Source organism: Ixodes scapularis, unplaced genomic scaffold, assembly GCF_016920785.2.
Source record: "Ixodes scapularis isolate PalLabHiFi unplaced genomic scaffold, ASM1692078v2 PGA_scaffold13__105_contigs__length_92229423, whole genome shotgun sequence".
Taxonomy (NCBI): Eukaryota; Metazoa; Arthropoda; class Arachnida; order Ixodida; family Ixodidae; genus Ixodes; species Ixodes scapularis.
The window spans coordinates 31,082,556-31,107,455 of NW_024609839.1; the positions used below are offsets into that span (position 1 = coordinate 31,082,556).

Here is a 24,900-nt window from a genome sequence, read left to right on the forward strand (position 1 = left end):
TGGCTGCTATACGTCACTCCGTGACGTATAATACCAACTTTGTGGCGCACAATTTAAAACGAACAAATAGGGATGCCGCGAACTTTTTTTGAATCGAAGTTTCGATGATCGAATCAAGCGGTTCGAAAGGTTCGAAAGATTTCGATTTTTCTAATTGTTTATATCGTAAAATTCGACGGAGGTCGAATTTTCGAACTTGTTAAGCTAAGAAGTTCGACGCTTTTCGAACCGTCGAACTTATTACGCTAAAAAATTCTATCTTTTTCGAACTTTCGAACTTATTGCGCTGCAAGGTTCGATGCTTGTCGAACTTTCGAACTTGACTGACCAAAAAATTCGATGAATTTCGAAATTTCGAACTTATTTATCAAGAGGATTCGAAAAGTTTCGAACTTCCGAATTGTGAAAAGTCAGAAGTTCGACGAACTTCGAACTTTTAGGGTAAAAGTTCGACGTTCGTCGAACTTCGAAAGACCGGCGGACGGTTTCATTTGGTTTCAAGTAGTGGGGTACATTCGTAATTTTTTTTTCTCGAACTTTTACGCGCGGTGCTGCGTTTCTTACGAAAGACAATGTCATTTATTTCAACGTTCTGGCATGCTTAGGTTTAAAGAAATAAATCCCCGAAGGGGCGAGGAAGGACGACGGGTTTTTGACGATTATCGTTTGTGCCAGATTTGAAGCACGCTGCAGCCGGAGCTATTTATGGTAGATATGTTATACTTTTTTTAAGAATGATCTGTGTATAGCCTAGGTAAGTACCGTCTTAAGATGTGATTATTGTTATTCAACGTGAGTTTCGAAGAAATGTCCAAACATGTATCTGCATACAATTATAACCTAAACTTGATATTTATTTTCGTCTAAGTTGTTTGAGGTATCGCATTTAAATTAACAGTACATATCATTGCCATCTGCAGAATACGAAATAATATATTTATTGTTTTTTCACGTTAAGGAATAAATTAACTCATGGGAGAGGATTTCTAATAGTGTTCAAGTTCAGCACGTCATTAAAAGAAAACTTTTTTTTTATCGCTTCACGTTCCTGGGACGTGTTTCTTTTAGCCTGTACACATTTTGGTAAAAGAAACTTGTTTCGAAGTTCTGAACCTCTGAATATGCAATAATAGAACTCTTCCGACAAATTCTTGATAGTTTTTTCTTTCTCCTGCTTTTTATTCCCGCATTTATTCCTTTTTTTTTTTTTTTTTTTTTTTGTTACTATCGGCACAGGTGTTTAGGTCGAAAAGACAGCTTTGAACTTCCGAACCACTAAGCATGTGACGAGCAGTGCCTTCTGACAACGAGTTTCTAACAATGACCATCTACGCAACCTTTTATGCAGTGAAGAGCGACAGTAGCTATATATATGCATAAATAATTTCAGATTAAAATAAGCACCGGATCGGATTACTACCAGCGTGCAAGAGGTGGCGAGCTAGTTTGCCAGGTCGCTTCAAGGTTTTTCTGAGCCTCAACCTCCTGCTCGCCCCTGGCCGTTTCGAACTGGATGAGTCTCGTAAAACAGTGTGTTCGTGCAATCACTACTGCGTGATAAAGACACCTCCCCCCCTCCCCCCGGGGCTGGCGGTCACAATTCTGCACTGGCAAATATTCTAGCACGTCCGGGACACTCGTCGTCTCATTTAATTGCCTGACCAACTTCGCAGAATCTAGATATCACACCCTAACTTTTCTAAACTTGATTTTGTGAAAACCAGCGAGTCGTGAAAACGTTATTTGAAACAAACTGTGGAGGAACTTGAAAACCGTGCTTCGAACTTTGAAAACTTGGATTAGAAAAAAATTCAAAATCTTCGAAGTTGTTTTTTTTTTGTTTTTTTTTAATTTAGCGTTAAAAGAGAATCGAAACTTTCGAACTTCTCGACCTTTATGCAAAAAGAAATTCGAAATCTTCGAATTATTCGAACTTCATGTCTATAAAAATTCTAAGCGTTCGAAGTTTTCGAATTTTTTTTTTACAAAGAATTTTGAAATCTTTGAATTTATCGAACCTGAAGTAAAAAAATATTCGAAATATTCGAATTCGAAATTTTAGAAACCGTGAAAGCTTCGAAATTTTCGAATTCAAAACTCCGCAGTGGACAAAAGTTGCGAATTTTTCGAAATCAAACCTCGGTCGGTACGAAAATATCGAAATTTTTCGAAATCGAACCTCAGTTCGCTTTGCAAATATCGAAACCTTTCGAAATCAAACCTAGGGTGGTTCGCGACATCCCTACGGACAAAATAGCCGCAAACTAAAATGAGTCTCGCGCAATAATTATTGCTGTAAAAAAATTGTTTTTGGCGGAAAATTTGTTTTGTGACATGCTTTTCCCAATTAGGCTGTTTAAAAATATGTTCCTTGCAGTTACCCTTTAAACAGAAGCTGAAGGCATTCTTGAGTTCTTATAAACTTCTAAAGTTTGAATGTAAACACCTTAACTCTTTCCTGACCATGGGAAAAGTAGCCATTTTCGAAGGATCCATGCTTTTATTTTTCAAACTAGCTTGTGTACGAAGCAATATGGCACATCAAAACGTGGCCAATTAGGTAGTTGTTCTTTCAAAAGAAACAGAGTTTAATATAATGCAGAAAAAAAGATTTTCCAATTTTATTTTTTGAAAATACAGTGTACGTGCAGAAGGCATATAAATGGTGAAACTTCTACAGCTATGTCAAATTAACCGACAAATAAGAAAAATTCTGAATATAGAAAATGTGTCCTCCACCCACGGCTATCGCTTCTGAAAGTTAGTGTGCTCTAACTGACGTTGTCTATTTTCGGTTTGTCAGAGTTAGCCTCCGTAACATGCGTGCTTTGACCGCGCTTGGAAACCATCGATTAGCGGTGATCGATGGCCTATGGGCGCGGCCAGGAAAGAGTTAAAGGGGCACTAAGTGCCTTCCGAGATCCTCGCTTTATTGACATAGCTCAATCTACAAGCTCTAAGCATCCTAAAAAAACCTGAAATTACATTCATGCGTGGTCGATTTGCGTATTAAAAAAAGTGATGAAAGATCCAGACACTTACCGTTGGCGCTACCGAACCTTGCTGATACAGCATGAATTTAGTTGTTTTGCCAAGAATTTTCACAAGCCTCATTGGTATGCCATCTGGTCCAGTTGATGTTTCTGCTGACACCCTGCTTCTGGCTTTTTTTCATTCTCTTGGTGTAATCTGTGGTACTTGGCTGCCACTATACAACCTATTCTTTTTGTGGTTTCTGGATGCTCTAGATCTGAAAACATTTCCAATATATTGGCACGTCTCCTCCCCCTCTACCTGTGTCCCAGCACCAGTAGCCAATGAGTGGTGACACATCTTTTTCTATCTTGTGAACTTATGTGCTCCCAAGACTTCTTGGCTGCATTTCTATAATTTCGGTTAATTTCCTTAGTCCATTTCATTTCGTCCTCTCTTATCTTGTCCTGCATCAAAGCATATGCCACTGATTCATTTCCCTGGAAGTCTGTTCCATTTCTTCTCCATTTCCTTTGCTCAAGCACCCCCCTTATTTGCTCGTCTGTAATCCCTGGATGCCTCTCGTCTCCGATTTATGGCTGCTTGGCTTTCTTATCCCACCAACTTCTTGGCCTAGCTGTGTTTGCATTTGTTCTTAGATCTCGCTTGGTTTTATTTCAACTGCTGTTTGAGTATTTCTTCTAATTCATTGTAAGACCCCTTTTTCTCTGCTTGTGTGGCTAGAGTGTCCTCAATTTTTTATATTTCCTTTAGCTGTGTGCCACTAAAACCTATCTTGTCTTCTAGCTTTTTTGGCTGTGTCCTACCAAATTTCACCATGGTCACTCCCTAAGCTTTTCATTCCTTCTTTGTCTCTTTCAATGCAACTCATTCTCTTGTACAATTTGTGGGACATAATACGGTAGTCTATTGTTGATTGGGAGTTGCTCCTCTCCAATGTTACTTTTCCCTCACATTTGATTTCTGCATTTACCAGTACCAGACCTAAGGCCTCGCATAGTTCCTGTAACATCCTTCCTGTCGCATCTGTGAAACCATCAAATTCCTCCAAGTGAGCATTCATACCTCCTATCATTAGTACAGGGCGATTCAAGGAGAGGCCAGGCTCTTTAAATCGACCGCAAAATTCGGTTTCTTAACCTATCGCGCTACAACTTTGTGCAGCGTTGCCCACAGATGGTGCATTTTTTTTTTGTAAAATCTGCAAAGAGCGAACTTGCCTGAGGAAAAAGTAAAGAAAGAAAAATGCTTCGCTCATATGAAAACGCAGTGAAGCCACAGGTCTTCAAACAACACGGCACAGTTTCGCACGGGAGACAAGAGATGGCGCAAGCGGTCGCAACGCCAACTGCCGCCAACGAACAAGCATACGACGCCGAGATTTAAAGAGCCTGGCCTCTCCTTGAATCACCCTGTATTTCATAGTCTTTTCTAATTTCCTTGATGCTCTTTTTATGCATCTTATATGTTCTTCGTTTTCCTCTCGTTGAATCCTTTCCTGTCCCCAAATATATGCAAATCCCAAAAGTGTTGGCAGATTCTTAATACTACCTTTCATCCACAAATGTTCTCACACCTAGTCGCACAAGCTCGTTGTGTTGCACCTCGTGCCCAATGGATGGATGAATGGATGCTAACGGCTATACCCTTTATAATGGGCAGTAGCTTGCGCCACCTAGCCTAGAAATTAAGAACCAAGAAATGGTGGCCACCAATGTTGCTTGGTGGAGTTTTGAAAAGGGTCCCTACAATCTTCCTTGACTCTCTTCCAATCTTGTGCTTTCACCAATGCCCTTAGACCTCCCCTTTCCATTCCCTTCCTTTCCTGTTGCATTCTATCCACGTGTATTCTAGCATAAAAGGTGGTTCTTCCAATGAGCTTGAGTAAGACTTAAGCTAGTAGAGCATAAGTAAGACTCAAGCTCGTTGGGTTCTTCCATGACTCTAACCGCCAAATTCACAAACCTCATTCCCATTGAGGGGCCCCTCCACTTCCTCGAGGAACGCGTGAGGGCCACCGCTGGCCAATCACGACGACGGATCCGCCATCGCGATTGGCCAGCGCCGGCCCTTGCGCCTTCCTCGATGAAGTGGAGGGGCCCCTCAATTGGAGTGAGGTTTGTTAATTCGGCGGTAAGATGTGTCTCCGTGACCCCATATACTGTGAAATTTTCTTTTTGGAGTTGGTCCTCAATTTCTATCCGCTTCACCCTATTCCTGCCACCTTGCATGTTTATGAACCATCGATTCTGTTGTATTCTCTTAATTCTCCTGTGAGTCTTAGTCCCGCCCTTCCTTTTTGCCTCTTCCCTTGTCAGACAGGGGTTCTCCTAGGGTCCGTCTGCACCCGTAAAAAAACCTAGCTCTACGTCCCATCCTGTAGCCCACCTACCTCCCCGATGGTATGGTGTAACGGAGGGGTGCACGACTCAAAAATAATGCAGGCCCAAAGAAATGTTTACTGGGGACTGCGCGGGTTTTCATCATCTATCAGACAGGTTTTCAATACCTGGCATCATCGCACTTGTTGCCGCCTTGAGCTCATCTCGCAGCGTCATGTCCGCGGGCCGCGTGTTGTGCACCCCTTGGATGCCATCACAGAAGAAAGGGCGGTGTGCTCCAGTCCTATGGATTTCCTGGTTGACATCTATCACGTCGTACCTAAGAGCCTCCTTCACGTCCCCCCCCCCCTCCTTGTATAACTTTGTTCACCTCAATAATCTGCCTGGCTACCACCGGCCCCCTTTTCTGGACCTCTGAGATGGCGCACAACACAATGTGCACCCCCTCCAGGACGGTTCCGAGTTTGGCCACTCTCGCCTCTATTGGCTTCCCCGGATGCTGCTCCTTCAACTTGGGTACGTCAATTATCCCTGCGTGTACGACGACTAGGTTCCTTCCCTTCACTTTGCCCCAGATCCTGTCCTTGGCCCTATCCATTACCTCACTAAAACACCTGCCTGGCGTCCTCTACCTGCACCCTCTCGTCATACCTCACCGTCTTTAGGGCCGCGTCTTTGCATCTCGACACATTCGAACTTCCGACCAACCACACCACCCTGTGCTCCATCTCCTTTTACCCGTGTCCTGTCGCCTTCCTCCTCGTGCCCTCTGATGCTGTATTTGTCTGTCCTCCCGTCGCCCCACGTGTTCTGAATATCTGGCTGAACATCGGCGTTGGCTGCTCGTTTCATCCCTCTGCTGGGGAAGGTAACCTCCGTCAGCACTCGGCTCTCCCACTTGTGCGTGCCCACCATCTGACTCTCTACATTTTAGCCCTTCCAGTTCAGACTCCACTGTTTCCCGCTCCTCTCCTTGTGCCTCTACCCTTGTATCTATTTCCTCAATCCACCCTTTCAACTGCCTTGCTAAGCTATCTCTCTTTGCCATCAGGCCCTCCCTCAGCTCCCGGACTTCAGCCTTTGGCGCCACCCTACAATCTCTTTCCGCAGTATTTCCAACCGCTCCTCTACCATCCCTCCCCATTTCTCATTGAGCTTTAGCCGTCTTTTGGCAAATTCCATGGTCGTTCTGGAGCACGCCAATTTCACTGGGCAATCATAATCGAGACGGACGTGTTCCACTTGTTGATTTGGATCAGCTACCACTCCAGATCTCGAACCGGATCCGAGAAAAGTCGCTCCGCCATATTCGGCAAATTTGACCGGAAGCCAGCCTGGCTAGCCCTTGGCATGCATACGTCACTTCCTTTGTGTCCAGGCACCTCGCCTCGGAAGAATTCGTAATGGCTGCTCGCGAAGTGCCGCCCGCTTTACTGCTGCATGACAGTTTGTGGTCAATTTCCTTGAGCAGCTCCTCAAGCAGCAGCGACTCGAGTAGCAGCAACGACGAGGATTGCTTGCTTGTATGTCCAGCATGAATTCGACTGCCTTTTCGGACCTCCGCAGAAGAGGCCGGAAATAGAGACGTGCTTGGACACTGTTCACCAGCATTCCGATGAAGAGGCAAGTGGGCTATGCTGATACACATCGCTTATCGACACGCACCTTCCACATCATGATTAATTTTGCTCGTGCGTTGAACACGTGCTGAGCGCCACAATTGCAACAACATGTGCTTCAAGATTCTGGACTGCAGGAAGGAGAATCCCGGAAAGGTGACCGACGGGAAGGCATCCCTTGATCCCGTAGGAGTGGTCATGCTCCACCTTGGTGTGCTCCATTTCGGGTGGCCCCCTGTTGCGCTTTCTGGACTCCCACGGCGACTAGGGAGAAGGAAGTGATGTCAAGAACGCAGCAAACTTAGATTGGATGTTGACTGGTGAGAGTCGCTGATGACGAATATCCGCAGAAGATAAAGAAAAAGTGGGCTTTGTTTTCTTCTGTGAAAATTCGTCATCAGTGACTCCCACCAATCAACATCCAATCTGCGTTTGTCGCGTTGTAAACGTCACTTCCTTCTCCCTAGTCGCCGTGGGAGTCCAAAAAGCGCAACATAGGGCCCCAGGGTCTACTGATCCCGGCGCTCTCCAGAACGACCAGTGAAATTCGCCATTAGACAGATCCTGCAGGCGAACTCTGCCTCCTGTGCTGCCCCCGCATTCGGAAACGAGGTTTCATCTAAACAGCACCACCTCCAACACACGTACGTCGCAATGCACGTGCCCTTCGCCTTCCTATTTGCATTCTCTTTTTTTTTTTTCGCGTTTGTTTTGCTACTGTTCACCCTGTCCAAAGCCCCTGTATAAATCAGGTATGAGTGTTCAGTCGTCTCCATTTTTTTCCTTCCCTCAATTAAAGTTCCTGTATATGGCTACCTATGGCAGCAGAGTTGCACATTCAGCTTCGGCGAGTGGCCGTAGCACCAGCTTTCCTGCACGCCCTGGATTCTTTGCTCGTCACGTGACTAAATTTGGTGAATAGCGGCGCCGCTTGCGCCGCCGTGCATGGAAAACAGAAAAAAAGGAGAAGGAGGCAAAAGCAGGAGAACTTATATAGTGTGTACTAGAAGGAACGAGTGGGGCCACCGGAGTGCTATTTTGGAACCTCCGAATGTGGAAAAAAAAGGCTACTCCAAGCCACTTCGCTGGTAGTGCCCTCTAGCGCGCTATGAGCGAAGTGGTTTGGTTTAGCCGCTTTTTATGAAAAATGTGTTTCGTTCCAACGCCAAGCTTGACCAGCACACTGGATAAAAACGGGAGAACGCCGGACTATGTTTTTTATACAACCTAGAGGTCAGGCGTCACATACATAAAGTCACCGGGACCTGACCTGTCGTCAACGCCATGCGACATCAGGACAACGCCTTGATGTCAACATCGCCATCGACGTTGACAGCATGCGTTACACGGCATCAAGGCTGCGTTCTGACGTCATTTTGCGTTTACAACGACGACGATGTCAACATTGACGTTGATGATGACGTCACGGGACGTCAAGATGACGGCGTCTTTGTCAGTGCAATGTCATAAGGACGCTCGGTGTCAGTTCGTTGACGTCGTTGTCGACGGGACGCAACTTGACGTCACAAAGACGTCCCGACAGCTTCACGACATCGATGTCATCGTTGACGGCGCATTGACATTACACGCCGCCAAGGCTCCGTCGTGACGTTGACGTTCACAATGACGTCAAGACGACGTTAACGTGACGTCATAGCGATGTTTGACGTTGCATGAAGCGTCAACGTCAGGATCGACGACCACATCCACGTCGTCCTCGATCTGGCGCGCGACGTCATGATTGCGTTACAACGGACACTTGATGTCTCATAACGGCGTCGTCCTCAATGCGACGCTATGTCACGACCGCGGCACAACGGCGACTTTCTTGTGCTTTCTTGCATGGCGCCGGATGCTTTGCTCCTCACGTGATGGATCTCGGCAAATAGTAAAAATGCCGCGAACCACCCGAGGTTCGATTTCGAAAGGTTTCGACATTTTCAAACTGAACTGATAATCGAATTCGAAAGGTTTCGATATTCTCGACCGTACGGAAATTCGAATTCGAAAAATTCGCAACTTTCAAAAATCGTGGAGTTTCGAATTCGAAAAGTTCGAAGCTTTCACGGTTTCTAAAAGTTTGGGTTTGATTATTTTGAATATTTTTTTTTTACTTGAGGTCGAGACATTCGAAGATTTCGAACTTTCCCTAACTTGAAATTCGAGAGATTAGAATGTTTCGAATTTCTTTGGATCTGAAATTCGAAAAATTCGAACGTTTCGAATTCTTATAGACAAAGTTCGATAAATTTGAAGATTTCGAATTTTTTTCTACATAAAGTTTGGAGGTTTCGATTCTCTTTTAGCGCTAAATTCGAAAAAAACAATGAAAAAAAAACAACAACTTAGGTTTCGAATTTCTTTCAAGTTCAAGTGAGCAAAGTTCGAAGTCCGGTCTTCATGTTCCGCCACAGTTTCAGTTTCAAATAAAGGCCCGTTCACACTCTTGCGATCTGGTAAGACCGAGAGAGACCAGATTGGTTTTTAAGCCTCTTGCGATCTCTTAGGACCAGCTCCGCTGCAGCGCATCCAATCCTAAGAAGTCACCAAAGGCTTAAAAACCGGTCTGGTCTCTCTCGGTCTTACTCGGTCCCATGAGTGTGAATGGCGCTCAATGTTTTCACGCCTCACTGATTTTCACGAGATCAGGTTTAGAAATGTTCGGGTGTGATATTTAGACTGCGCGAAGTTGGTCAGGCAATTAAATGGGACGACGAGTGTCCCGGATGTGCTAAATTATCTGCTACTGCAGAGTGACATGTGCACATCAGTAATTGTGACCGCCAGCCTGGGGGGGGATTAACGTGCATCACGCAGTAGTGATCACACGGACGCACTGTTTAACAATACTCATCCAGTTCGAAACGGCCAGGGGCAAGCAGGTGGTTGAGGCTCAGAAAGCCTTGAAGCGATCTGGCAAACTGGCTCCCTGCCACACACACACACCCCCCCCCCCCCCCCCCCCCCCCTCCCCTTGCACGCTGGTGGTAATCCGCTCGAATGCCGCTCGAGTGATGCTGGCATATAATAAGTTTAGTTTGTACATGATGCAAAATCTTGATACTGGGAATGAAATTTGAAAGAAAAAGTGTAGGAAGACAGAAAAAAGGGGACAGGACAACGTCTCAAACTCAACTCAGCTGAAAACTCAGCTCAGGACAACGCCTCAAACTCAACTCAGCTGAGTTTGAGACTTATTTAATAGGTTAAAAAGCGCAACACAACAAGTACAATAAAGACACAAAAACGGCAGGACGGGCGCTAACTCACAACTGATTTTGAGACGTCCTGTCCCCTTTTCTCTTTCTTCTTTCACTATTTCTCTCCAATTTTATTCCCTGTCCCGGGATTTTGCATCATGATCAACATACACCAGCTCGCCTGCACCTTGACAATTCTTTAGTTTGTGATTGCTTTGGAGGTTTATTTTCCGAGACGGAAGAAACGCCGAGCAAAAAGCACAGAAGCTGACACAACTTGAGTTTGAGGAGCGTTCTACCACACCAGTAGCGTCGGAAGAGGAAAAACGGGGGGAAGGGGGGGGGGGGGGGGGGGGGGGGGAGGGCTCCAGCTTCTCTCTTTGTCTCTCCCCCCCTCCCCCCCAGATATTTTGGACTGTTAAAAAAACAATACGGGGAAAGAGGGCATGGTCAAGCTTATTTTAATCTGAAATGATTTATGCATATGTATAGCTACTGTCACTCTTCACTGAATAAAAGGTCGCATAGGTGGTCATTGTTAGAAACGCGTTGTCAGACACGTTGTCAGACGCGTTGTCAGACGCGTTGTCAGAAGGCGCTACTCCTCACATGCTCGGTGGTTCGGAAGTTCGAAGCTATGTCTTTTCGTCCTAAATAACTGTGCCTTTGGTAGGAACTAATAAATAAATAAACATAACAATAAATGCAAAAAATAAAAAGCTCGAGAAAAAACAAAAAAAAAACTCAAGAATCTACCGGAAGTGTTGTATTCTCGAATATTCACAGGCCCAGAACTACGAAACAAGTTTCTTCCACCAAAATGTGTACAGGCTAAAAGAAACGTCCCAAAAACTAAATGAACAAATAAAAAAATAATATATATACATATATATACATATATATATATATATATATATATATATATATATATATATATATATATATATATATATTATTCTTTATGACGTGCCGAGTTTGACCAATATTAGAAATTGTTTTCCCTGAGTTAATTTATTCCTCAGCATGAAAATAACAATATATACATTAATCTGTATTCTGCAGATGTTAATGATATGTACTGTCCGTGGTGCTAATTTAAATGCGATACCTCAAACAATTAAGACGAAGAAAATTACCAAGTTTAGGGCATAATTGCCCATAGATACATGTTTGGATATTTCTTCGAAACTCGTCTTGAATAGTAATCATATCTTAAGACTACACTTACCTAGGCTTTACATAGATCATTCTTAAAAAGTTTAACATCTTCACCATAAATATCTTCGGCTATAGCGCACTTCAAATATGGCACAAACGACAATTGTCAAAAACCCGTCGTCCTTCCTCGCTCCTTCGGGAATCTATTTCTTTAAAACCAAGCGTGCCAGACGATTGAAATAAACGGCATTGTCTTTCACAAGTAATGCGGCGTCACATGTAAAATTGCAAGGATTGCAAGCTTGAATCCAAATGAAACCGCCCGCCCGTCTTTCGAAGTTCGACGGACTTCGAACTTTTACCCTAAAAGTTTGAAGTTCGCCGAATTTTTTACTTTTCAGGAATCGGAAGTTTGACAATTTTTGAATTCTTTAGATGAATAAGTTCGAAAATTATTGAATTTCTTAGTGTAGGAAGTTCGAAAGTTCGACAAGAATCGAATTTTGCAGCGCAATAAGTTCGAAATTTCGAAAAGCGTCGAACTTCTTACTTTGGCAAGTTCGAAAATTCAATTTCCGTCGAATTTCTTGATATGGAAAGTTCGAAATCTTTCGAACCTTTCGAAACGCTTGATTCGATCATCGAACTTTCGATTCGAAAAAAGTTTGTGGCATCCCTAGCAAATAGCGGCGTGGGGAAAACAAATGTGCAACTCTGCTCCGGGGAGCATATCGAGGAACTCTACCCGATGGATGGATGGATGAATACGGCTCAGCCCTTTGGATCGGGCGGTAGCTTACGCCACCTAGCCATTTTGTTTTACCATTTAAGCTTAGAATATTTAAATGTGAAATCTATATTCACTCCGCAGTGCAAAGAAAGTGAGGCTATGAAACCCCCTTGCCATCAGTGAATAAGAAAACACCTAGTTTTCTCTCGATTTCTGCCACCATTCACTTAATCTTTGCTTGGTAATCTCTACAGTCTTGAAATCCACTCTCCCTTCGCTGTCTCTAAAACCCAATGACTTTATTAAATCTATGTTGTCTTCGGTAGGCATAGGGTGAAGCCCTTTACAGTAGAGTATCAAGTGCTCAGCCGTCTCGTCCTCCTCTTTACAAGCAGTGCACACTGTATCAATTTCCTGGTACTTCACTCTGTATGTTCTGGTTTGCAGAACACCCGTCCTCGCCTCAAACAGCAATGAGCTTCCCCTAGAATTGTCATAAATGCTTTCTTTGGCAATAACTATTTTGTTTAATCTATAGCTTTCCAGAGCCGTCTTTGTCTGCATTCCCTCTAGCCACCGATCTCTTTCTGTGGCCTTAACTTTCTTCTTAACTGAGACTTGCTCTTCCGTATCTTCGCTATAGCCCAAAAACTTTCCTCTTAATTTCCTAGTGCGCTGTCTCCACTTTGTGTCTACACTCCTCATGTATAAATAGCTGAAAACCTTTCGTGCCCATTGCTCCCCATCCATTTGCCTCAACCTATCCTCAAATTCTATCTTGCTCACCGCTTCCCTGCTCTCAAATGATGCCCATCCCATGTCTCCTTGTACTCCCTTGTTCGGCGTTTTGCAATGTGCCCCCAAAGCCAGTCTACCTACTCCGCGCTGTTTTATTTCTAGCCTCGCATGCACTTCGGATTTCATGCATAGCACTGCGTTTCCAAAAGTCAAGCCAGGCACCATGACCCCTTTCCAAATCTCTCTCACCACCTCGTACCTGTTGTAATTCCAAAGTGCTCTATTTTTCATTACAGCTGCATTTCTGTTGCCCTTACCTATTATATACTTTTCATGCTCTCTGAGATATTCTGCACCATCACATATCCATACTCCTAGATACTTGTATTTACTAGCACTCTCAACTGTAATATTCTGTATCTTCAGCCTCTCAACTTCATCCTCGTTAAAAATCATGACTGCTGATTTTTCGCTACTGAATTCTAAACCTAATTCCTCTCCTTCCCTACCACAGATGCTCATTAATTCCTGCAACTCTGTCCTGTTGTTAGCCATTAGTACAATATCATGCGCATACATCAATCCCGGTAAGGATTGCTGAATTTTTTAGCCTAGCTTACTGTAAGAAAGGTTGAATCCAAGCCCACTCTTCTCTAGTCTATCCTCCAACCCTCTCAGATACAACATAAACAGCAAAGGCGATAACGGGCACCCCTGCCTAAGGCCTCGTCTTATCTCTATTTTCCCTGTCGCCTTTCCTTCCCATGTTATAATCACCTTGTTATCTTTGTAAATGTTCCTTAATAGTGCTGTTAGTCCTTCATCTAGGTTTAAGTTCTCCATTGTGTCCCACAGGTTTCTTTGGTTCACATTGTCATAGGCACCCTTGATATCCAGAAATGCCAGCCAGAGCTGTCTGTTTTCTTTTTGCGCTATTTCTATACACTGCGTTAGAGAAAATAAAGTGTCCTTCAACCTTCTTTGTTTCCGAAACCCGTTCTGTAACTCGCCCAGTATGCCCTCGCAATCTACCCATTCCTCCAGTCTGTTCTTTATAATCTGCATTACCAACCTGTAAATAACCGGTGTCACGGTTATAGGACGATAATTCCTAATATCAGACTTATCTCCCTTTCCTTTATATTTCATACTCATCCTACTAAGCCTCCATTCACCTGGAATATTTCCTTTTGTTATCATGGTACTCACTACCTCCCTTAGTTTTGCCTTAGATTTAGGACCCAAATTCTTCACCAGCTTGATAGGGATACCATCTGTGCCTGTCGACGTGCCACTAGGGACTCTTCGTTCCGCCTTTTCCCATTCTCTTTGTCCAAAATCCGCGATGTCACAAACTGGACTGCTACTTCCTTCTTTTCTCCTATCTTCCACATGTACCCGTTCCCGAAATTTCTCCTCCATCACTGCTCCTATATATTGTATCGCATCATCTCCCTCTAATTGATCTCCCTGATGCGAGAGTACGAACCTCTGTCTAGCTTGCGTTGTTTCACCGAGTGAGTTCAAGTGCTCCCAAAACTTCTTGGCAGCGTTTCTATCTTTCTTACTTACATTACTCATCCATTCCTCACCCTTTCTCTGAATTTTCGCATTGATCAAACTGGATGCCTCTCGGCGACATGTTATAAAATTGTGCCATTTTCTTTTTACTTCCGTTTCGGACTCCCCACTACGCTTGGAATACCTGTGTTCTCTAAAGGCTTCCTGACGTTTTTGTATTGCTTGCTTCACTTCTTTGTCCCACCAGCTTTTTGGTCTATGTCCTTGCTTCCCCTTTCGTTTACTCTGAACTTTGTCTAGTTCTAGAGCAAAAAGCCTAGTTAGGCTCTCATAGGTCCAATCTGTATACCGTAACCCTCAATCAAAATAGCCCGCCGCCGCGTAAGCTCCACGTGCAGCACCACGTGACCCGCCTCTTCGAAGGCTGCTCACGGAATAAAGCCACAATTACAGTGATAATGGTAATAAAGTTACATACTATTCGCTACAATTACTTAACTTTTGATTCCTGTATTTCTCCAGTGAAGAGACAAAATGCACGTGTGCAATTTCACATAGGAGTGCACAGAAGCGACGCTAAAGTATGCTGTCTACTTCAATTTGCAATAGGAACACAGGAAGCCGCGTAGGCCCTGGCGCCAGCTGAACCGCTAGCATACATTGCAATTACTATATGATTACGTATAAAGTGCGTTATTCCAGCGATTTCGGGAACGACTTCGACTGTTGTTTACATGTCGGTCTTCGCAGTCGGTTAATTTCGGAAAGAAGACACACGCTTCAACAGACGTACCTGGCAGTGCGTCGCCGTGACTTGCTTGAATTGAAATATGAGCGAATAGAAGATGCACGTTAGGAACGATGAAAGCGGCAAAAGCGCGGTCACTACCGCGATGGTCCGAAAACGGATGTGCACGAGTTTGACGGGCGGAGTCATCGTCGGTGTTGTTTGGGCGTTAAAATGTGCTGTTTTGGCACGCCTGAACACTCCTCGGACTTAAGATTACTCGGCGATTTTGTTTATCGTCTCTGGCTACCCGAATCGACCAATTTCCGGTATCACTCGGGCGTATCCCCCACCACAGAGATCCCCCAACACGACCGACACCTGGCCCGACCTGGCCACCACGTGCAGGGCGTGCAGAAGTCAACCAGGTGACCACGTGGAGATGGAACGGTATTGCGGTATTGCAACTGCGGTAGCAGCCGCCGTAACGTATACCTAATCTGCACAAACAAGATGAGTGACGCAAACTACTAAAATTATTTTATAAAAAAAAATTATATACATATGGTATTCCTAGGTGAACATCAACAAGCGAAGCCCCTATCATAGGAAAAGTGGCGCCATTGTTTGAATATGCCGCCGCGTCAACGAGTTGCGCCGCCGATTGTCACGTGACATCCTGCTTTCGCTTTTGGACTTCCGGTCGATTATTGGCCCAAGCTGATCCTTTGATCCGCGTGTTTTGCCGACAACATGGCCGACAGTTGAGCTCGTTGAGCTCGAGTACAGTGTCCTGTAGCTCGAGCTCAACGAGGTTGTTGCTCGAGCCAACAGAGCTCGACCAAGGAGGATATCCTCCTTGAGCTCGACGCGAGTCACGTGGCACTCAGGGTTCCAGGAGGCGGCCCGCCCGACGCAACACGGCTGGTTAAAAAATAAACGGCGAGTTCACACTTTTCAAAACTAGTCTGTCGTGAAGTTAGTAAAGCACTAAACACTTTATCAAAGTTTTAATAATATCGGATGCTTCTGCAAATTTTGAGAAGGGAATTTCCAAGGCAATATCGTTTGAAGCAGACGATTTTGCACGCAGCGGAGATGGGCTTTTCGGGTTGGCCGTTGGGTTGGCCGGAGCGGGTCACATGGACGCTGTGACGTCGCCGCGTCGTCTGCTGCGTGATGTCCTCACTTGGCACGCAACTCAGCGCAAATTATTCTAAAATGTTCCTTTATTATGTCAAAAAGCTATTGTCGCTCTGTATATCTCCACAATGTTGAAGAAACAACGATTTTCTCACGTTTCCCATGCATTTCTGACCGGAGTTGAAACCTCCGGGTGTTCGCCGCTATAGTCGCCGAAAGATGGCGTTCTAGATTGCACTACTTCTGGAATGTGATGGTGCACAATATCTCATAGCGAGTTCGTTTCACGGCACTCGTGCCCACGCGTGCCCACTCGCAGCGTGGAACGGGTTCGTTTCGGCCGGCACTCCATGAGTGGTTGCACTCTCCGAGTTCGTTTCAGCGCTGATACCCCACGCGTGCATGCACTCGCTGCACCGAGAAAATTGGGAGTGCGCCAAAATGCAATCCCGTCATGCCTCGCTCCGGCGGGGCCGGCGAGGAGCGGGAGCAGACGACGAGGGTTCGTCTGCTACGGTGTGTCGCGGAACCGAACGGAACAAAAAGTAGATTTTCTGATAGAAATCGCGCCCCGCGAGCCACGAAATCAAACGCGAGCTTGAATTATGGGCGTCTGCTATTTCCCGAAGGAAGCAGTTGACAACCCGTGATTTATTTGCAGGTTTTAAATCGCTCTGTTGCCGTACAAACGCTGAAATATACCAGTGTGTAAAGAAATGCTCAGAACAAACGCAACAGCGGCCCCCGAGATGTCTATCATCATCCGTGTGCGGGTGAAAAATTTAACATTTGTCGGCAAAACTCCCCCAGCAGAAACCTCTGACTGCCCAATAAGCATCAGAGAAAGCTAAAGATGGTAACTTTACCTGAGGATTGGGCAACATCATGTTTAACATTTACCTACGTCAGCTAACTTGCCCCGTCGTATTTTGTTCGAGAAAGCTCTCGTTCTTGACGCCCTCACCAAGGCTCACCTGATCCACCTATAATGACGATCCAAATCGAAAGTCCCAGTTTTGCTGGATATTCCAACAGGCTAGTTTTAAGCCGTACCCTTTCAGTGGTTCACGCATAATACCATGCTCAAACGGATCAAGCTTCTGCTCGGACAGCATCATCAGTTTTCTTCATTGTAAACGGTTATAAGAATTGAAAGACCGCAACCAGCTGCTTTGTACACAACTGGGTGCGGAAATTTACGCCGTCTGTAACTATCTCTACGGCAGCCGAGCTGCTTGAAGTCATCGCAACTATAAACTACAGGTTGCAGCGACCAACGTTTGTAGATAAACGTTGGTAGCCGACTGCATTCTCGCATTCCCACGCATCACTCCGAACAGAAAGGCGCTAGTTTCGGTTTGAAGTCGGTACCTTTTCTACAACATAGATGGCGGCAACATCAGTCTTCTGCACTAGGGAGGCTCAAGTGAGGGTGGGTGCAACTGCTAGATCGGCGATCACGGGACATGGACGCCATTTAATTGCTAAATTTTGCTGGGAGTCTATGGGGCAAAGGGTCATTTTCTTTCCTAACTCGGGTCATAAAAGCCCATTAAGGTGCTTGAATAATTTACACAAGGTATAAATGATTACGTTTCCATAGCCACCAGTTTTGTTGCGATAGGTTAAGTATTTTTTTAACGCGAAAAATGGTAAATTCCGCCATCTTGGACGTTGCTGCTTGTCTGGCAACTTTGCTTTCGCTGCTCGACGTTTGCAATTCTCGGAGCGAGAAGGAAGCGAGAGAGGCTGCGCCAAGGCGCTCGTTGCTTGCAATGGGAGGCGAGAGGAGGAAAGGCGCATGGAGCAACAGAGTTGCAACAGAGCGGGCGCCTGCTCTCGTGCAGGCAACACTGGCGCATATCCTTTCTCGAATCCTCTCCCTCAGGCGCCGCCATTAAATTGCAAACGCTCTCCAGGTTTTGAGTTGCGCCCACCCTCACTACAGCCTCCCTATTCTGCACTCGGTGCATTTGGCGAGTTCGTTTTAGTCCAGTTTTCCGTGCAACACTCTGTGAGTGCGATGCATTCTGGGAGAGAACTCGAACACGCCAGTGCGTGTGAAACGAACTCGCTATCAGTGAGCATGAAAAATATATAATAGGCAAGGGCAACAGAAATGCAACTGTAATGAAAAATAGAGCACTTTGGAATTACAACAGGTATGAGGGGGTGAGAGAGATTTGGAAAGGGGGTCATGGTGCCTGGGCTTGACTCCTTCGGAGCAGAGTAGCGCAGCGCAATCTAGAACGCCGCCTCTCGGCGACTAGCGGCGAACGTCCGGAGGTTCCAACTGCGGTCAGAAATGCATGGGGAACGTGAGAAAATCGTTGTTTCTTCAGTTTTGTGGGGATGTGCGGAATGGAAATCCTTTTTGACATAATAATGAAACATTTTAGAATAATATGCGATAAGTTTTGTGCCATACAAGGACGTAACTTTTTTTAAAAAATTGCCTGAGCGGCATCATGCAGCAGACGACACGGCGACGTCACACCATTCACGTGACCCGCTCCGGCCAACCCGAAAAGCCCATCTCCGCTGCGAGCAAAAATCGTCTGCTTCAAACGCCATTGCCTCGGAAATCGCCTTCTCAAAATTTGCACACGCATCCGATATTATTAAAACTTTGATAAAGTGTTTAGCGCTTTACTAACTTCACGACAGGCTAGTTTTGAAAAATGTGAACTCGCCGTTAGTTTTTTAATCAGCCGTGTTATGTCGATCTCCATGTATTCTCCCATAGGGCGGGCCACCTCCTGGAACCCTGAGTACCACGTGACTCGCGCCGAGCCGCTCTGTCGGCCATGTTGTCGGCAAAACACGAGGTTCAAAGGATTGCGCTACTCTGCTCCGTAGGAGCTATATAGTGCTCTAGTTCCAACTGCGGTCAGAAATGCATGGAGAACGTGAGAAAATCGTTGTTTCTTCAGTATTGTGGGAATGTACGCAATGGCAATCGTTTTTGACATAATAATGGAATATTTTAGAATAATTTGCGCTAAGTTTTGTGCCCCGCAAGGACCTGAATTTTTTTTAAAAATTGCTTGAACGGCATCATGCAGCAGACGACACGGCGACGTCACACCATTCACGTGACCCGCTCCGGCCAACCCGAAAAGCCCATCTCCGCTGCGTGCAAAAATCGTCTGCTTCAAACGCCATTGCCTTGGAAATTGCCTTGTCAAAATTTGCACACGCATCCGATATGATTAAAACTTTGATAAAGTGTTTAGTGCTTTACTAACTTCACGGTAGACTAGTTTTGAAAAGTGTGAACTCGCCGTTCATTTTTTAATCAGCCGTGTTGTATCGATCTCCACGTATTCTCCCATAGGGCGGGCCGCCTCCTGGAACCCTGAGTACCACGTGACTCGCGCCGAGCCGCTCTGTCGGCCATGTTGTCGGCAACACACGGAGTTCAAAGGATTGCGCTACTCGCTCTAGGCTTGACTTTTGGAAACGCAGTGCTATGCATGAAATCCGAAGTGCATGCAAGACTAGAAATAAAACAGCGCGGGGCAGGTAGGCTGGCTTTGGGGGCACATTGCAAAACGCCAAACCAGGGAGTACAAGGAGACATGGGATGGGCGATTGAGGCAAATGGATGGGGACACGAAAGGTGTTCAGCTATTTATACATGAGGAGTATAGACACAAAGTGGAGACAGCGCACTAGGAAATTAAGAGGAAAAATTTTAGGCTATAGTGGAGATACGGAAGGGCAAGTCTCAGTTAAGAAGAAAGTTAAGGCCACAGAAAGAGATCGGTGGCTAGAGGGAATGCAGACAAAGACAGCTCTGGAAAGCTATAGATTAAACAAAACAGTTATTGCCAAAGAAAGCATTTATGACAATTCTAGGGGAAGCTCATTGTTGTTTGAGGCGAGGACAGGTGTTCTGCGAACCACAACATACAGAGCGAAGTACCAGGAAATGGATACAGTGTGCACTGCTTGTGGAGAGGAAAACGTGACGGCTGAGCACTTGATACTCTACTGTAAAGGGCTTCACCCTACGCCTACCGAAGACAACATAGATTTAATAAAGTCATTGGGTTTTAGAGACAGTAAAGGGAGAGTGGATTTCAAGACTGTAGAGATTACCAAGCAAAGATTAAGTGAATGGTGGCAGAAAGCGAGAGAAAACTAGGCATTTTCTTATTAACTGATGACAAGGGTTTTTTTTATAGCCTCACTTTCTTTGCAGTGCGGAGTGAATATAGATTTCACATTTAAATATTCTAAACTTAAATGGTAAAACAAAATGGCTAGGTGGCGTAAGCTACCGCCCGATCCAAAGGGCTCAGCCGGACTCATTTATCCATCCTTCTGCGCTACTTCAGGTCTCGAGCACGTCTCGAGCATTTCCAGGAGTGGAGTGGTGGAATGTTTGGCAATGCAGAGGAAGTTGACGATAGCCCACGCACAGCCTTATCCAGCGCTCAAAATTGGATAGAAAACACGTGCCTGTACACTCCACTGCATTGCCTAGAAGAGTTTCCGTTTCCTTCCCTTTTCACTATATTTATTTTCTTTATTACAAAATAAACAACAACAACAAGAAAATTTGTCGCCGAGTATAGTAAAGTATTTGATATAACCATTGTCATTTTCACTTCCCTTCACCCTTTCCCCCCTGAGGCCAGAAGGCCAGAAGGCGGCAGCATGATGCTGCCCGTCGAGCGTTGGTGCTGCCCTATGTTTTCGGTTTTGGTTTCGTAATGGTTTCTGGAGCGCGTCTCCGTCCGGTGTGTTTAGCGTCCTATCCGTCCATCAAAAGTGGTCCCGAAGTGGTAACAGTTGACGTCACTCAAGCCGGAGGGTCATGCCGTTGCGTGTCGCGATTCTGGGGGTTGGTCGTAGAAATCGTAGAAATGCTGGCGAAAAGCACGAGCGAACGGGTGTCGCTGTCGTCATGGCGTCCCCTACAGGAGCCAGAGTTGCGCGTCTGTTTTCCACGTACCGCCGCGCCGCTATTCACCGAGATCTTCTCACGTGAGGAGTCGGATCAAGTCCCTTGCAAAAAGTAGATGTTGCACGTTCCCCGGCGTACGTTCCCCAGCCACCCCAGCTTTCGAGCGCGCCGCGCGCCTCGAACGCAAGGCGCCGCTATTCATCGAATTCAGTTAAAATTCAGTCACGTGAAGAGCCGGATCAACATGCCGTGCAGGAAAGACGGCGCTACGGAGATGAACACGCAACTGTGGCTCCCTCTAGGCGTCCCAATTTCTGTTTCTGGCTGCGAAAGGTTCCGTGGACTGTTACCACTGTGACGTTGGAGAGCGACCTGAAGCACCGCCGCTGCTATGACCGCTATGACGCCGCCAAGATATGACTATTATGACATCACCAGGCGGAAATCGAAGGACCACCTTTTCGGACGCGGTAAACACACCAGTCGGAGGTTCCAATGTACCATAGTTACGGTGGCTATACCATAGTCACCATAGTTTCGGTGGTTTCGGTGGCACCGCCTAGTCGAGTTTAGTACAGCTTCCGGGCAGCAGGGGATTCAGTTGGCGCTGCGGACGCCCATGGTTCTCCAGAACGGGGCCAACCGGGGCCAACCACTATTGTGACGCAACGAGGCAACTACAAACTTTAAACCAATCACGAGCGCTCATCAGAGCCACGTGACTCGAAACGGTCACCATTTTGTAGCGTTCCCCAACGGGCCGCTACTCGTTGTAGATCGGTCAGATAGGTTTGGTTACGGTTGTCTTTTCTACCGGGGCGTTTAACTGGTTTAACGCCAACGCCTTCGCTGCATGAAACGTGAGATTATATCCGAGTCTTCACTGCCTTCATTACAAGCCCATCCAATGAGGCAGTGTGTTTTTTGCGGTTGCTCTGCGGTTCAACTTCTGTGACCCGATGGTGTGGAATGTTGCCCCCCATCCCCTGCAGGAGGCTATGCCCCTGCTTGCCGTGTCGACAACGCAATGATCGTTTGTGCCCGTTGATACGTCGGACGGCCGCTTCGAATCGGGGGACATCGCCGACTCCGGTGTCAAAAGCATTTTTCGCCGTGGATTGACGAGGTAGGAATCGTTGGAAGGAGTTGGCAAAACTTTCTTGTGTTCGACGCTTCGATACGCGTGTCGGCCTTGTCTTTCGGGTGATGGGGTAATACGCGAATTTATGGAGGATTTTGGGACTCGTACTGGATGTTTTCTAGACTAGCGATTTCATTAGGAGGAATGGGGAAACAGTTAGGACAAAACTTGTCATCTAGAACAGAAAGAAAACAAGTATTCGTCGTGTTTCTTTGTGTCTTTTTTTTTTTTTTGTGACAAAGTTAAAGACAGCAATCCCTCTGTATGATTTTTTTTTTTTCTCTTTATATTATAAAGCGTTGAAAGAGGTCGGGGTTTTGTTCGATTTCAAAGATTTCGCCCTAGACGTCTGTTGCATTTCCAAATGCGAGCTCTCTCACTATAAGCGTATCATTTTGGCAGTATTTATTGACCACAATGAAGTGATGTTTGCTTTTTGTGTGTGTCGTCAAACTTTTTCGAAATATAATATTTTTAAGACTTTTCTCAATGTGTTCGTGTCGTCCTGTAGTTAAATCCCAGTAAAGTCGCAATGTGTCTAGTATTATTTCACCGTGTCATTGATTCCAGTAACTGCTGGTTATTGGGATCAATAACCAGTAGTGGGTGCATAGTTCCTTAGTGGTTTGTGTGGCTTAGTGGTTTGTGTGGTACTTACAGTCTAAATGGCCGGCTGCGTGGCATCACAGGAGAGGGGAGTCGCTAAGGCCGAGTCTTTGTTCCTTCCTGGTGTCACTTGTCAGCCTGGGTTCCTTTTCGCCATTTGAGAGAACCGTGTTACAAAAGTGGAGGCACCTGAGGAGTGGGACGGAATTTCCGTTACGCATTGCAGGATCTCTCGTTCCTTGCCAAATATCCTTTTTCTGTCGCGATGCCCGGATGCCGGCTCGTCATTATCTGTCATCCTTTTTGCTACATCCTGTAACTTGTGCTGGCTCACTCTTGGTCGTGCGTCACAGAAGATGCTATTTTTTGAAGCGGAGTCATTTAAAACAGCGCAGGACTCTCTGTAGGAAAGCAAACGGCACTGATCTTACGTCATATTTTTCTTCTTGTGACCAAGTTGGTACGGCAGCCGCAGTGGCCCTTGCTGCTAGCATCGCTTGCGAGTGTGGTCTCCTAGATGTTCCCTTTCTGGCAAAAGCTCGCAAACTGCTTCAACTGTCCCCGCAGTTTTGTTGCTAGCTGTCACGTCGAGAGCAGAGGCCGTATGTACCTTTCCACGTCTTCATATTTGTTGTCCTAGCGAAACCTGTTTGGCTTTTCTTTCACTTGCTATTTGTGCACTTATCCGTAACATTTATGGGGCGTTTCACTGATCATTATAGAGTTTGAGGGTCTCATTTTATTTATTCTTTGTTCATTCAATCGGCTGTGCCATGCTCCTTCGTTCATCTTCAGATCTAGTAAAATGGATAGGTGGTCTAGTTGGTACAAGTTCAACTTGTACGGCGCCTAAAAAAATGAAGACACGAGGAAGAAGAGACCAGACGGAGCGCTAACTTACAACTGAACGTTTATTGAAACACACTTACTATTTGTACACAAATTCGGGCTCCCGGCACAAAAAGGCAAACTCTTTCTCACTTATGTGCACTGACGGTGCACTTATGCAGCTATCCTCGCCCTTTACTCTTATGCAGTGGGCCTCAAACAATTCTTTCTGTTTTGTTTTTGAGCTTTCCAACTATTTTTGTTTTGTCAAGATTAGGTGCACGCAGGCACCTATTACAATGAATTGCTAGATTACCCGATGGAAACTTCTAACAGATGGAGCATGCTCACAAGTTCTGTCGATCTAGGTTTTGACATTCCCATAGAAGTTACAGGTGTTGGGTGGTTCAGGTGTTTAGTCTTCTATCGAAAAATGTGGCAAAGCTATTTTCTATTAGAGCCTATAGTAATTTGTGGATAAAACAAAAGTGCTTATTGCTCAACTTGCGTTTTCTGGTTGTTCTTTCGTTCACTCGGCGCGGACAAGAATGTTTTCTGGAATGGAAAAAATAAGAAATGAAAATGGCAGATGAGACAAAGCTCAAAGGCGTCCGTCCCGTCTGGGACAATTTAGGGAGTCCCCCTGTTGAAGTGTGCCTCGTTCCTCACAGGAGTTGCTGAGCAGCCGCCATGCATCAGACGCGGCGGCGCAAGAAACGCCCCAGCTACGGGGTGCGCACGGTGGAGCTGTCGCGGGGCAAGAAGGGCTTCGGCTTCACCATCTCAGGCCAGGCGCCATGCATCTTGAGCTGCATCGTGGCCGGCAGCCCGGCGGAGCGCGTGGGCCTACGGCCGGGCGACTTCCTAGTGGCGGTGAACGGCCGCAACGTGTCGCGGGCGGCCCACGACGACGTGGTGCGCCTCGTCGGCAGCTCGGTCCAGCTCCTCCAGCTCCAGATTGCCGAGAACTACTGCTCGGACTCGTCGGAGGAGGACGAGGCCGCGCCGGAGCGGGGCCACCACGCACGGCCGCGCCACCGCCACGTGCCGCGACTGGCTGCACGCGACGCCGGCGGCCTCTTTCCTCCCGGCGTGAGTGACCGCTTTTTCGACGGTTGTAGAGTGCCGTGCAGTGAGGGAAATGAGATTTTATTTATTTATTTAAGAAAGACTCAATGGTCTTTCACCACCTAAGCCGGAGAGGATTACGTCCAATTTCAAACAGTCGATTTGACACG

General features: G+C 46.0%; 2 protein-coding genes across 6 annotated transcripts in view; one reads left to right on the plus strand and one right to left on the minus strand.

Moving 5' to 3' along the window:
- Positions 1-15,478, minus strand: part of LOC115320391 (post-GPI attachment to proteins factor 2-like) — a 31,588-nt gene extending 16,110 nt beyond the window's left edge. The window contains exon 1 of one of the 2 annotated variants that reach the window (XM_029980514.4): positions 15,096-15,478. In XM_029980514.4, coding sequence (XP_029836374.2) covers positions 15,096-15,239 — 144 coding nt within the window. In that variant the 5' untranslated portion in view covers positions 15,240-15,478. The remainder of the gene's footprint in view (positions 1-15,095) is intronic. The other variant, XM_040207277.3, reaches the window with a different exon arrangement.
- Positions 7,457-24,900, plus strand: part of LOC115326883 (regulator of G-protein signaling loco) — a 50,030-nt gene continuing 32,586 nt past the window's right edge. The window contains exons 1-3 of one of the 4 annotated variants that reach the window (XM_029987823.4): positions 7,457-7,599; positions 22,080-22,213; positions 24,334-24,754. In XM_029987823.4, the coding sequence (XP_029843683.2) occupies positions 24,353-24,754 (402 nt within the window). In that variant the 5' untranslated portion in view covers positions 7,457-7,599; positions 22,080-22,213; positions 24,334-24,352. Of the gene's footprint in view, positions 7,600-21,401; positions 22,214-24,333; positions 24,755-24,900 lie in introns of those variants that run through there. The other 3 variants (XM_040207276.3, XM_040207275.3, XM_040499795.2) reach the window with 3 other exon arrangements.